General features: G+C 38.1%; 1 protein-coding gene across 1 annotated transcript in view; it reads left to right on the forward strand.

Moving 5' to 3' along the window:
* The window catches only part of LOC122790588 (collagen alpha-1(XXVII) chain-like), a 1,538,899-nt gene that overhangs the window by 1,439,048 nt on the left and 84,268 nt on the right, over nucleotides 1-15,583 (forward strand). The window contains exon 38 of the mRNA XM_044058114.1: nucleotides 14,327-14,436. Coding sequence (XP_043914049.1) covers nucleotides 14,327-14,436 — 110 coding nt within the window. The remainder of the gene's footprint in view (nucleotides 1-14,326; nucleotides 14,437-15,583) is intronic.

The following is a 15,583-nucleotide window of genomic DNA, read 5'->3' on the forward strand; positions in this document are numbered from 1 at the left end:
CTTTTTCTCATGCTTGCATAAGAAAATGATTGTGTTAACCCTAGGATTTATTCAGTAACAAGTTTACTGCAGAACATATAAATAAAAAAAGAATACTGAATATTATAAGCTTTTTTTCTGATAAACAAGGTATCCTTAGCATTTTGTGTCTGGTTTGCACATGACCAAAAGACAATCTGATAAAGAGAAATGGCTTGAAGAAAACGTTTACTGAAAGCATTCAAGTGTTTTCTTAGCTGGGAGAGCTGTAAAAATAAGACAAAACCAGGTAGCACTTATTAAAAGCACAGGCTGTATCATGTGTCTTAGCATGAATGATGTTTCTTTTTAGTTGTCTCTAGCCTGTGGGTGTGGCTATCAGTTTAGAATGTTTGTTCTGATTATATTCATAGTTCTGTGTGTTATTATTAAGTTAATAGGTTTTAGGGGGTATTGGGTGTGCGAGTGTGTGTATTTTTGTTTGAAGGTTTTCAATAAAACAAAAAATTCTGCAAGATGTGACATAGCCTCAAATGGAGATGACAAGAAACAGTTGGAGGCACACTTGGGAAAAACTCGGTACCCATGAACTGCCACATAGGCGGTAGCTCACTAAATACTGAAAGTGTGATAAGAGATCTCGAGACACAGGTGGAAAGTAGTCTTTGATAACCACATCGCCACAGTAGTCAGGAATGTGGCACACCTCATCACAAAAGGGTTCTCCTCTAGAAAAAAGGAGGCCATTGTTCCTCTCTACTCATCCCTCATCAGACCCATTACAGAGTACAAAGCCCAGTTTGGCATGTATCTCACAAGACAGCTACAACAATTGGAACGGCCATAGAAATACCTCACTAAGAGGATTACCAGCCTCAAAAAGATGACATACGCAGACCGTCTCAAAAAACTCCAGCTCTACTCTGTCACATATCGCCTACTCAGAGGCGATCTCTGCCTAACATACAAAGCTATGTCAAACCTAGAGCTGTTAGACATGCTACACGTAAAGAAATCCCAATCTCTCTGAACTACACGCTCCAGGGTCCTAAACCGTGTCAGCACAATAAACAGAACATGCTGGAGGGACAGATTTGTTTCCCAGAGACTTCCCATACTCTGGAGCAAACTACCCATTCATGTAAAGCAAAGCTCCTCATTGGCCATCTTTAAGAAAAATCTTGACGACCGGATGGGAAATAGAAACTTCACCCCGGGATCACTTCTGCGGCACTGCTTGACAGGGGCACAGGAAAATAATTTTCTTGGGCGGCGAAAGCCAGGGAACCTTTTTGACTAGGCTTATATAGGCCCCAGGGCCAATAGCCTCATACCTACCTATGAACCTATATGAATTTGATAAAGAAAGGTTTTCAGATGGTTATTCAGCAGAATACCTGGAGTAAAGGAAGAGAGGAGTACTTATATTAATTGCAAAAGGAGCTCCAATAATAATCAAAGCGAATATAAAAGATAATAATGGCAGATTTATAATACTAAGGGGCTCCTGGCAAGGCGCAAGGATTACACTGGCATGTATTTACATTCCACTGAAAACTGCTACAGTGGAGCTTAAGAAAATTCTGGGAGAAATAATCAGCTTTCAGCAAGGAATATTATTTATAGGTGGAGATTGGAATTTGATTTACAAGAGTGAAGATGTGCCTGGGGGTGCTCAGAAGGGAAAATATAACAAAGGAAGGTAGATTTTTAAAGAAATTTATGAAAATATTTGGCATGGAAGATGTGAATTTAATACTAGGAGTTCAGAGTGAATTTACATATTATTCCCCGAGGTACAAAAACTGGGCTAGGCTAGACAGAATTTACATTTCACAGGAACATGTATATTTAATTGAAGGTCTGGATGCGCACCCAATTTCAGATCATGCACCAATAGTAGCTAAAATAAAAACACAGGATAATGAAATAAAAATGAGACACTGACGCTTTCCCACATATTTGTTGAAAAGAGAGGAATTTAAGGAATGGGCAGTGGAAATTATTCAGGAGATATTAGAGAAGATAGACATTTCTTCTGAAAGTATAACTAGGAATGGGTTAAAATTAAAGTGGAATTTAAAAATAGGGTGGAAATAAAAGAAAGGGAGATATGCTTAAGAAGGAACAAAAAGTACTTAGAGGGACTGACAAATACTAAAGTATTGCAGAATAGGAGGAATCTCACAGAGCTAGAAGAGGAGCGACTGCAGAATGCTAAACAGAAAGTAAGGGATTACCTCAGTAATATGCATCAGTTTAAAAAGACTGCTGTTAAGCAACTGTTTTTTTTATAATAACTCTAGAGCGCAAAAACTTTTAGCACAAAGACTGAGGCAACAGAAAATAGAAATGGCTGTTATTAAACTTAGGGAGCCTATAACAAGGAAGATAATAAGAGATCCTGTAGAAGTATATTTTAAAAGATCTATGAAAGTTTGTATAAAACAGAGAAATATGGAAATCAAGAAAAGGTGCAAATTGAAATATTTATGGAAGAATTTAATATGCCAAAGTTAGAGGTAGAGAAGACTCAATTACTAACAGGATATGAGGAGATGAGATAAAAATGGTGATATATAACCGATCTACAGGAAAGTCCTCTGGAATAGATGGTATTCTTGTGGAAGTTTGGAATCTAGGAGTGAAAAAGCTGATAAAGATCTGGAAGGTTTTTTTAACAGTATTTTAAGAGGAGAAGTACCAACTCCTGGAAGAAAGTGGTAGTAGCTGTAATACCTTCAGAGGGTAGAGACTCATCAGATCCAGCTTCATACAGGCCCATTTCAATACTAAATCATGTTTATAAAGTGTTTATGTCTATATTGGCTAAAAGAATGTCAAAAGCGATGCCAGAATTGATAGATGTAGATCAGTGTGGTTTTGTGGAGGGGAGACAGACATTTGACAACAATAACAGAACAGTGATGATCTAGACGGGGTGTCCAACCTTTTGGCTTGCCGGGGCCGCATTGAGTGAACAGAAATTGTCTCAGGGCCACATATAAAATATATCATATAGTTAACTCTTTCGCTGCCACAGGAGACCAAAGTCGACCTCCTGGCTGTACTGTAGGTGCATTCGAACAATTAATAAATGTAATAAATGCCTAATATTTGCCTTAAAATTCTAATTCTCATTCTGATTTTAATTCTCTAATCTAACAGTTAACTCTAACATCTTAGTTAATATATAGATTTTTTTTTTACAAATAAACAGATATTCACTACAGCACTAGCATTTCTCACTGGGAAAAACCACTCCAGCATTCCGTCTACATACAGTGTCAACATTAGCAGTCCTACAATACTATAATCCACAAAAATAAGCCAACAAATTTGCAATAAAGTAAAGAATTCACATTACTGACTTAATAAAACAATTCTGAATAAGCTACAAGAGGGTTTCACCCAAACAAATGACTGGTGCCAGAAACATGGCCTCAAGCTAAATGCCAAAAAATGCACAATCATCCCCTTTGAGGAGAGTGATGTCTCCACAATTTATCACATTAATAACAATGTTGTAAGCACGCAATCAGTCGCGAGGTGCTTGGGCACTCAGGTTGATAGAAACGTGACTTTTGACCACCACGTTGTCTCCATTGTACGGAAAGATTTTTACATGGCCCACCTCATTAGAAAGGGTATCTCATCCATGGACAAGGAGGTCATAACATCCCTGTATTCTTCCTTTACAAGAGCAATTATTGAGCGCAACACCCCTTTTGGCACATGCCTCGGCAAAACACCATGCCAAAAGAAAGACTACAACCATTTCTGACAAAAAAAGGTCAAAGGACTTAGTTCACTTAGTTATCCAAACAGACTAAAAAGCTTCTTGCTTTCCTCTGTATCTCACTGGCCCCTATAAATTTCATCACTGGCTTGCTTTCCAGGCTAAGAAAGATCCTGCCTTAAGAGACTTTCTCCACCTCAGAAATACTGATTATATTTAAAACACTCACTACAAAGACCACAGCCTTCACTGCAACATAAACAAGCCACTTTGTATAGACAGGTTCTTGACACAAAAACTTTCAACTTCTGTAAAACGCTCCTCTCATTATCAAACAATGTAGTTCAACAAAACTACAACTGGATGGATAGCCATGAATGTACTCCTTCAGTAATTAGCATAGCCTTCATCAAACCAGAAGGAAAATCCACATACTAAACTTTCCCAGCTGGATGACTAAGATCTAACTGTCTAAGAATAGGGGCCTATTTAACTAAGAATTCCATTTACAAAAATATATTCAGTATACATATTAAATCTCTCTCTTATACACACACACACACACACACACACACACACACACACACACACACACACACACACAAAAGGAGCCCCTACTTGTAAAATAGGCAACCTCAGTAATCACATGACACAGTCTCACTGATTGAAATTGTCTGGAAGTCAAAATATCTGAAAAAAAAATCATAATAGAAATAGATTCATCCATGCAATTTCCCACCAGCAAAAGGACCATCAATAAATCAACAAACAAATGCGCAGCAAAAATTAAATCAATAAGAAATCAATAAACTCTCTAAGATCATACTACATACTGGAGTAAACATATAACTTCTCTCCAATCTAAAGCCATTTGACATTCACACATTTTAATTTGTGCAGAAGTTATTCACAGACTGACCATTTACTAAGCTGTAATGCTGACCATCGCTTTTGAAAAAAACAAATTCCCACACTTTGTCAATAGCTCAAAGTGAAGAAAGGATTACTTTTTTTCATTTATTATGTATTTATTTAATTTTGGAAAACATCTTTAAAACTGTTAAATTGATCACACACCCAGAAACACAGAAAAGTTATTGTGATAAGTAAGCCACAGACTGCTGCAAGAAATCAGTCACAGCACACTATGCTTACGCCCGAACAAATGAAGCATACCTGTCAATTCCAAAAGAATTAAAGTAGTGTAATAAGAAAGTTATTTGCAAGGTTACATGGCAGTTTATATTGGAAATAAGTGGAGATCTTAAAAATGCTCTGTTTCTCATAATTATGCTGAAAAGTCTTCCAAGGTAAATGCAACCTTTTGATTTAGCATGGAACCATACCTCTCAACCTTAGAGCAAGAATTCTGGACAAAGCGAAAAATAAAATTGGGACACAGGCCCAAAAATAGTTATGCATCACAGACACCATTGAAACAAGTGTAGCTGCAAACATTATACATCACGTATAATGATTCTATCCCATTATTGTCAGTTAAGCATTATATGGCTCATTCAATCCTGCCTTCTTTTGCAACAAAGAAATCCATACTCTGAAATTACAAATCCATTAAAAATAATAAAACACATTGGCTCCACATCCTGCAACTTCCTACCTGCAAATAACCACAGAGCTTTCACTGAAACTAGGTCTGCTTATTTCCACAGAATGACACCTCTCCCTAATTAAGTCTAATGGTATACAATCTACCAGGATCTGGACTACCTGACATAAATTAAATTATGGCCTGTAAATTGCAAGTGCACTTTGTTTAATTAAACTACATTTCAAAGCCCACTTGCTGTATTTTTTCAGTAACATCCCAGTATCCATTTCCAGGACACTTTACAAGACATTGGCAGTGGTAGACTTAGCATCCTCCAGATCCCTACAGGACCACACTCATACTGCTAACATTGTCCATTAAATGTAAATATCCATCCACTGTAAATGGCAAGAAGCTATGTCTTAAAAAATCAACTTTTGGCATTCCTAGTACCCAAGTATCAGGTTTTGAAACAAAGAAACATATTCTCCACAGTTTGTAAGTTTCTGTCTTTAATAATCATCTACTATTGCAGCACTCCCAACACAAACACACACATACACACTAAAACCCCCAACATTTAAAAAATGACATTGTGCCCACCTGATTTGCCAGTATTGATGATCCACCAAAGATATGCTTACTGTTGTCCAATCTACCACTGCTTAGAACCCACCAATGACAAGACAGTACTAGGTGATTTTTTTTGTTTGTCAAAAAAAACAATAAACTTTATATGCTACAGTCCCACATTAGTCAATCCATTACTGACCCATTAACCCTAGGCTGCTGTCTCATTCTTAATCCCTGGGACTGTATTACCTTGGATGACAACTTTTATTTCCTAAGCAAAAGACACAAATTGGAAGATCCACAAAAATCCAGACATTCTTCGAAAATCCATACAGTTGAGAGATATGATTTCATATTCAATACAACACTCTCCTTGTCAGAAAAGCTGCAATTTAATGAAAGTGTACATTTAATGTAGGATGCATTTGTGAGCCAACTTGTTTGTACGTTAGCCTCTTTGTGCATGTGTCTCTCTCTGTCTCTCTGTCATGCACACATAAACAAACACACACACACTTCTACTTTCACGCACACAAACATTCTGCTTTCATGTATGCACTCACTCACACCATACTTACCTATTAACACAGGTTAAGTGCTGTCTCTTTAAAAGGCAATGGCAGCAAATCCATAGACGAGTCCCTCTTCAGCAAGAACACACACATTAATTCTTTGGCACGAAATAATGGCGCGAACACACAGACCCTTCTTTGGCGCAAAAAAATCTAAACTAGAAGGATGCTTTGGTGCATGCGCACACCGATGTTAGAATTACAGGTCACGACCGTGAAAAACACAACAAAAATGTGTTTTGGGGCATGTGTACATCGATGTTGGAGTTAGAAGTAGAGGGCCGCATGGCAGAGCTCTGAGGGCCGCATGCGGCCCGTGGGCCGCAGGTTGGATACATCTAATCTAGAGGGGTGGGGAGCAGAATGTAAGCTGGGACCTTATGAGCAGAGCAATGAAAGCATTTGCATTCCCTGATGAAATTATAAGGTTGATTAGGAGGATATATGAGGAATCTGAGGTGAAAATTAAAGTGGGTGGGGTCTTCTCTGATAATCTTTCCTCTTTGGTATTTGCATTATATTTAGAAACATTGGCAAAGAAAATAAGGGACTCAGAAATTAAAGGATATAATTGGTATGATAGTCAAGAAAAGCTGGCTTTATTTGCAAATGACATTATTTTATACCTGACAAAACCAGAAAGGGACATTACAGTACTGTAGAAAATACTGAGATAATTTGAAACCTTTTCGGTATACAAAATTAATGAAGCTAAAACAAAAGCAATAACAGTAAACTATGTACCCACATATGAATTGGTTCAACAATATCCATACTTATGGGGACATGAGAAAATGAAGCATTTAGGAGTATGGATTAAAAATGATATTGGTATGGCAGCTAAGGATATGTGGAAAGAGACTAAGCAAAAGATAACCTAAAAAAACGAGGAAATGGAAGCTCTGTTATATGGATATCGATAGTAAGATACAAACAGTTAAAATGTTTTTAGTTCCTTTAGCTTTATACACAGGTCAGGCATATTTTATTCAACCAGAGGAGAAGTTTTGGATAGTAATTATTAATAAAGAGATGAAGGATTTTATATGGGAGGGGAAGACGGCAAGAGTCAAGCTGGATAAGTTTATTCTTCCAGTAGAACAGGGCAGATTGGGATTTCCTGAGTTGAAGGGGTATTTCAGAGCAACACAGTTAAGGCTTTATATATAGCACAAGCAGAAAACTATAACTGAAAATGGAAAGAGATGATGATAAAACAGGGAGGAAGCTCAAGTAACAGGGAGAGACTGAGATTTTGGATGCAGACCTTTAAGGAGAACAGTAATAATCCTACAGAATATTATATTCATAAAGTAGAAGAAGGTGTTTTAAGAACTAAGCCAATACTGGAATGGAGAAAATAGATTCTGCTGATAAGGATGACTGCAATTAGAGATACAGGCAATAGGCAAGAGGGGGCGGGAATATCTTAGAGAAATTGGCAAAGGAACCAAGGTATTGGGAGCAAATAACTAGAGAGGGAAAGGTAATAGAATGTGAAGACGCCAAGATCTTATTTGGACTGCATGTTAGAGATTGCCTTCCATATCAAGGACTGATAAGAGTATAAGCAAAGAGAAAGAAATAGTGGGGTCCTAAATGAAAGACCAGCACTGGTAAGAGTTTTTGGTAGAATCTAGAACAGAAGTTGCCATTAAGAAAGGAATAATTAGTAGAGCATATAAAATATTGCACGATAACTATAATAATTAATCAGAGGAGATTAGGAAGGATTGGAAAGAGAGAATGAGTAAGCAATTCACAAAGAATAAATGGGGAGGCGGGTGATATATGTATGTCTCCCAAATAAACAACAAAATCTAGAAGATTTAGGATCTTTGCCTGGAATTGTCTACATATGTATTTTTATACCCCAAGCAGGCTCCAAAGAATTTTTCCTCAGATAGACAGCAAATGTTGGGGGTGTGATGGGGAAGAAAGAGGTAACTGGGAACATATTTTCTGGGAGTGTAATGAGCTGGCTGTTTTAAAGATTCCCTGCAGTCTGCACTGTCGGAGATGCTGGGTGAGAAAATTGGAGTAACTAGGCAGATGATTTTTTTTTTTTTAGCTGTTATACAGAATCAGAATTGCCTATACGTAGTAAGGTTTTGCTGAGTCTAATTACAATAGCTGCCAAAAAACAGCAATTACTAGAAAATGGAAATCAAAGTCTAAACTAACTTCACTAGAAGTAATGAAAATAGTAACAGAGAGAAAACAACTGGAACTGGGATCTTTGGAAAAGGGTAGGAGCAAATTACATAGGAAAAGTTGAGAAATGTGGGATCAATACATGCAGAGGAGGAACAAGGTTTAAAAGAAGGCAGGATTTGAATGAGCGAGCTATGTAATGGCTGACTGACAATGACTGGATATATTAAAAGTGATGTATGGTTTTTGCAGCTACAGTTGTGTAGGCACAGTTTGTAAGTTATAATGTTTGCAACTGAGATTGTGTCGTTATGGTTTATTTTAATTTATATAAATGTAAGATTGCTTATGTCATACATTAAAATTTAATAAAAATGTTTTTTGTTTAAAAAAAAAAAAGGATGTTCATCACTCTCACTGCTGGAATAGCCTTTGGGCTATATGGGTTGTTTCCCACATAGGAAACAGCAACCATCCAGCTTCTAAAAGCTCTGGCTGCCACCCACTGTTTCATTCTGACTGCTGAATGGCTAATCCCAAGGACGGAAATTAGCAGTCAAAGTGAAGTTTTCTTCAGTACGTTCTTGCTATCTCAAGGCGAAGAAGCATAACCGGGCTTCACAGGAGCAGCCCTCAGCTAAAACTTTGAATTTTGTGGGACAGAAGAGTTTATTGAAGAACAGTCAAGCATGTGTCTTATGCCCACTTTGAAACAATCTACTTGCTCAGTGCGTGTACAAGTGTCAGTGAATTCTGTTCTACTTTTACTTTTTTCACACTGAGGGACTAGAGAAAAGGTTGTAAGTGTGCTGCTTGTGAGCACCCACTGGCAACTTAGCTTCCAACCAGCTTATTTCAAATACGCTTAACGGTTTTGATGCTTCTTCCCCAGTTATATTATGGATATTCACTCAGGCCCAGAATCATACCTCTCAACTGTCCAGATTTTCACAGAATGCCCAGATTTTTGCCTCATACTTTTGGTCTGTTTCTCATAATTTTTTTTTTTTGGCAAATGATTGTCAAATTGTTAAGGATGGAAGTCAGAAAATAATGACAGGCATTTGAGTTTTAGGCTTGATACCCTAAAAGTCATGCTAAATGGAAAACGTGTTATTATTCTATCAACTTTCTAAGTTTATAAGAGCAGTATTTAACAATTGTCCCTATTTTTGGGTCTTTGCCCCCCCCGCCATTATTTATAGCTTTGTCCAGATTTTTTGCTCTCTGAGGTTGAGAGGTATGCCCAGAGTTCTGTTCTCCTGCAGTACCAAACAAGGAAAAAAATAATTTGTTAAAGAGTCCCTGCCATTGTTGGCTCAGTCTATGTCTCAAGTGATAGTGGGTGAACCTGCAGTGGCAGTTGGTTGTTCCAAAGACTACTCACTTACCTCCCTGGCTGCCCATGTTGGGAGTCTTTTTGGCTAACATAATCCAGGGGTCAACTACATCCTCTTCAGCTGTTCCAGTGTCCGATATAGCCATGGGAGAGCCATCTTCTGTAGGTCTGGGAGAAATTCTTGGAGATCTTTCTTGGGGTAACCATGGGCAAGAGACTATTAGACTATGCAGACATCCCTTCTTTGAGTCAGTTCTCTTCTGCTAGAACTTCTATAAAGAAAAAGCAGAAAGTTTCTTCTGATGATGAAGTTATTACTGTTAAAAAAGATGAGATCCTTACCTTGCTAGACATGTATTACAGGCAGTAGGTTTTGGTATGCAGAAGCCCTTGGAGATGGGCATTCCATTAACATTATTCCTGAGCAAACGTGGTCTGATATCTCTGATTTTGACAGAGATAAGGTTTCTTCTGTTGTAGATTCCCAAATCCAACTCTCAGATTGCAAGGAAAACTTAAATTCTTATCCTCCTATGGAGGAATTTTCTTTTAATCAGATCATTGCCAGGATGACTGAGGTATTTTTATGTGAACAAAGAGATGTTCCCCCTGAATTGAGGAAATATTATGAAATGCTACAAATGGATATGCTTCATTCCTCTCCCATCCCTCCTATACTGTCAGCTGTGGAGGATGTGTTGATTGTACTCATCCTGATACCCAACAATCAGTCCTTAAAAAGCAGATAAGCTGTGTAAAGAACTTCAGATCAATACATTTATTTTCTAGCACTTTAGGTCAGACTTAGTTGTCATTTCAACTGCATCTCATACTGGCAACAGGCTGCTGCTCAATGCCAACCCTTCCCCTGGCAATAAGGAGGGTAAAAGTTTGGACCATGTAAGTAAGACAATGTTTTCTTCTTTCACTTTAGCCTTCAGAATTCTGAATTAACAGGCATATATGTGGAAGTGAATGCTATGTCATATGGACAGTCTGAGAGAACTGTCTTCAATTATTCTTACAGAAGAAAGCTTTTATTTGAAACAAAGTAATTCTACCCTTTATCAGGTATTTAAATATGCTTTGAAGAGTGTGTATCATTGTGCAGATGCTATGTCTAGGGCTACTGCTGCTACTACACTGTTAAGAAGGTATGCTTGGGTATGTAACCAAAAGTTTGCTGATAAGGTAAAGTCTGAAATCTTGGATTCAGCTTTAGCCAAGGAGATTTTGTTTAGCTCTTCTGATAACAAGTTCTCAAAAAGTAAGATAAAGCAGTGAAATTAATCCAGGAAGCTTCTGAGATATTTCAGGTATGCCATTACAAGTCTTATAGGCCTCCTTCTTATCCAAAAAATCCAAGTAAACAAAACCAGTCTTTTTCTGGCTAAATAATGCAGAAAAGAAATACCCAGATGGTAACAGCAATAATAAACGGGTGTCTTTTCAGGAAAAAGGGACAGACCAACAGTGCAGAATGACTATGCCAGCATTCCTTACCCTCTTCCCTTTCCTAAGCTGATATCTCTACAAATCTGTCCCCAAAACTGGCTCTCAACATTCCCCTTCAGCAAATGATTGTTTCATATTCCTGGGTGTTAAAAGTGGTGCAATAGGGTTATAGATGGCACTGGATATAAAAATTTCTTTTCAGGGAATACATGCCTCTCAACCCTTTAGAGCAAGAAATCTGGACAAAGCCATAAATAAAAGTGGGACAAAGCCCGGAAATGGGAACAGTTTTTAAATATTGCTCTTGCAGACTTAGAAAGTTGATATAATAATAGGTTTTGCATAAGCATGAATTTTTGAAGGGTATGAAGTCTGAAACTCAATTGTCTGTCATTATTTTCTAACTTCAGTCTTTAGTGATGTGTCACTAATTTGCCAGAAAACCACAATTTTATGAAAAATGGACCAAAAATATGAAGCACAAATCTGGACATTCTGCTAAAATCTGAACAGTTGAGAGGTATGGGGGAATACCTTAAACCAATCAAAATTTTTTGTCAGGTTCTTCCGTCTTTACACACATCTCATGATAACACTTGCCAGATTATACATGAGAAAGATACAGTGGTTTCTAAACAACAAGTGGACCCAACAATTGCATTCTCTAGAGTATCAAATTCCAGTTTTGCACTTTATAAAAAGGGAAATGCATCGGCGGAGACAAGAAATTCACCTGAACCCAGATCTTTACACCAAAGCAAATCAACTTAAATGAGTTGTTGGCTATGATCCATGCCTTGAAGTCTCTCCATCATTCCTTTGGACCCCAGGACCTCTTAAAGTGTTTACAAACAGTACAACAGCCATAATACATAAACAAGCTTTGAGATTCAAGGTCGTACCTGCTATGCAAGCTGGCATTGATAGCTTGGGAGTTGGCTTTTCAGCATTCCTTATTTCTCCAAGCATCTTGTATTCCTTCATAGGAAATCTTAGTGGAAGACAAGCTAAGAAGGACAAGGACAGACCCTCACAAATGGAAACTGAAAGAGGAGGTCTTCCAGAAATTGATCCACTTGTGGGGAACACCTCAAATAGATTTGTCCACATCCTTTCAAAGCAGACAACTAAACAAGTTTTTGTCTCAAGGCTCCTTCCAGGTAAGCCTGGAAGATAGATGCATGTTAATCAACTTCAACTGACTGCCTGGAAGATTCAGTTTTAACACTTGTTAGACAATGATTTGATGAGGATGTGTAGCAGGTACTAAAGGAGGCATGAAAGCCTGCCACTAGAAAATCTTATGTTGGTAAGTTGAAGTGATTTTTTAGGTGGTGCGTAACCAGTAACCAGGGGCACATTAGGGATTTGTACGATTAGAGCTCAAATATTTGTGTAAGTTACTTTCCTGTGGCATTGCTTATTCCCCTGTAAAGATTAATCTTGCCGCTATTTCAGCATGTTAGCCCACAGGTCCTTTTCTTTCTTCTCTGTTTGTGGTAAAACAGTTCCTAAAAGTAGTTTTATACTTGAGACTTCCTCATAAACACGTTGCTTCTCCTTGGCATCTCAGCTGTGTGCTTTCACCTCCTCAAGCTGATTTAAGGTTCTTGACTTGGAAAACTGTACTCATCATTGCTCTGACATCTACAAGAAGAGTGCCTAAGTTGCAAGCTGTGATAGTGGGTGAGCCCTATCTGATTTTCCATACGGATAGGGTCTCTTTAAGAATAACCCCTTTATTCATGATCAGAGCGATTTCAGAGTTTACTTTGAACAAAGCTATCAGTGTCCCAATTTTCTACCCAGAACCTAAAAAACAAAAACGTGCATAGGCAGCTCAAGTACTGTCTTGACAGGACTAAGCCCTTTAGAAAAGCTGATCAGCTGTTTATTTCTTATCAAGGGGAAAAACGGGACACCCTGTGCCTAAATAGACAATTGCCAGGTGGTTGTCCTCAACTGTTGCCTTTTTTTCATCATGGCAAATCTATTAAAAGCAGTATCAAGACACATTCCACTACAACCTTGTCTTCTTTGATGGCATACTAGAAAGGGGTGGACTCTAGAAGCATTCTAGAGGTAGTTATATAGTCCCCCCTACATACTTTTACAAAGCATTACAAATCAGATTCCTTTTCTAGATGCAGGTCAAACTTTGCTAGGACCATTCTCCAAGGGATCATGGATCCATATTTTTCTCCTCCCAGGATGGATAGGCTTTGGCATTCAGTCCATCTAGCCTAAGCACTGCTGCAGCAGTGGGAGTGATGGCCATAGTACAGTTGTGTAAGTTGCACTTACCCATAACAGCAGATGTTCAAATCCTCACTGTTGTAGTAGCCATACCCATCTTCACCCCCCTACTCTTCTGTGTAAATGTGTTTGGGATATCAAAGAAAGGTTTTTTTTTTTGTTTCTACTTTAATTGTTTTATTGTTATTACTGGTTAGTTATTTCAGGCTTATTAGGCTGTTCTCTCATTGTATGGGTAAGAAAGTACTAAAGAAAGATTCACTCTAATTGCTGATTCCCCTACTTGGGATTAGACAGTCAGCAGTCAGAGTTAAGGAAAGAGAGGGAGCCAGAGCCTTTTACACTGGCTGGTTGTTGTTTCCTAGCTGAGATACAACACATATAGATTATAGGCTGCTGCAGCAGTGAGGAATTTGAACATCTATTGTTATGGTAAGTGCAACTTAGACAACTTTACTTTCTTGTAGATAATTTTAGGCAAATCTTTAACCAAAACTAGGATAATTAAAACTTACTATAATGTCATGGTGTGTGCCAGAATTATGTCCTGATTATAATGTTTTTGTCATTCTCTTTTCCACTTATTCTTCCTGCCACTCTGCTTTCTGGTACTGTTATTTTACTGCATTATAAGGTGTACTTTCTTTCCTTTTGTCTCTTCTGTGATGCATCACAATCTTGAATTGATTTAAGTCTTGTTCTTTTCACAGGTATTTATTGGATTGATCCAAATCTTGGTTGCACATCTGACACTATTGAAGTTACCTGTAATTTCACCAAAGGAGGACAGACCTGTCTCAAACCCATCACAGTCTCTAAGGTAATGTGGTTTACATTCTTCTTAGGATGGTAACTTCTTTGTGTCAAAAACATGCACTATCTGGACAAAGGAACACTTTATTTTGAAAAATAAATTTTTCTGTGTGTATTTACATTTGTTTGGATTGTTTGTTCAGCTTTTGTTTATACTTTTTTTTATTTTCCAAACCAGCATCTGGTTTCTCATTGATTACGTTTTATCCAGGCAGAATGGATAAAACCTATCATCTAAGATGTCCCATTAGTGCAGTGCTGAGATTTTTGTTTGCATACGATAATGTAGATCCAAGTTTGGGAATGGCCATTGGCTGTTAAAGGGCCAGTTGAGTAAAGAGGATTATGCATTGCTCAACTACTCTTTACCCTTTAAGGAAGTAGAGGAGGAATGTTAGGAGCTATTGAGCTCTCAGAGAGGCTGTATCTATGGTGTAGCCTGAAGACTATTTTAATTGGGTTGTGGGTATATATATATATATATATATATATATAAGGACTGTTGAACTGTTTTGTGACTGCATATCCAATTTGCTAGGGTTAGTTTTGTGATGTCCCTTCTCTGGGCCAGTAATCAAGGAGCCTGAATCCTCACCACTGACACTGGAGAGGGACATTCACTTGGAACAAAAATAGATACACACAGTATTTCCAGATGCAGCTCCCTGCATCAAGCACAATTTCTCTTAAGACCACACAAGGAACACACTCAGTCTGGGGTCTGGGTTTCTCTGTCTCTTGCTCCCCAGGTCCCCACTGGCACAGCTGTATAGTTGATTCCTCAGCCAAGTGTCTAGGCCAAGTCCTCCATCACTCTCTCTGTGCTCTTTGTCCCTGCTGCAAGCATCTGACACACCACTCTCTATGAGATATGATTTACGCACACACACTCACACACACACACACACACACACACACACACACACACACACACACACACACACACACACACACACACACACATCTTCTGCCTAGACTATAAGGTAGTTACACTGCCATCAGATACTCCAAAGCCAGTTACTCTAAGGCTCTTACAAGGGTACCCAATTATACTGAGTGAAATTAATATTAATACAAATGATAGTGTTTGATCAATGCAGTAAGGCTTTCAGGAGTGGCCACAGAGTTACCAAATAGATATGAGTACACTAATG

Source organism: Protopterus annectens, chromosome 16.part0 (genome assembly GCF_019279795.1).
Source record: "Protopterus annectens isolate FY-2018-M chromosome 16.part0, PAN1.0, whole genome shotgun sequence".
In the NCBI taxonomy this organism is placed as follows: domain Eukaryota; kingdom Metazoa; phylum Chordata; order Ceratodontiformes; family Protopteridae; genus Protopterus; species Protopterus annectens.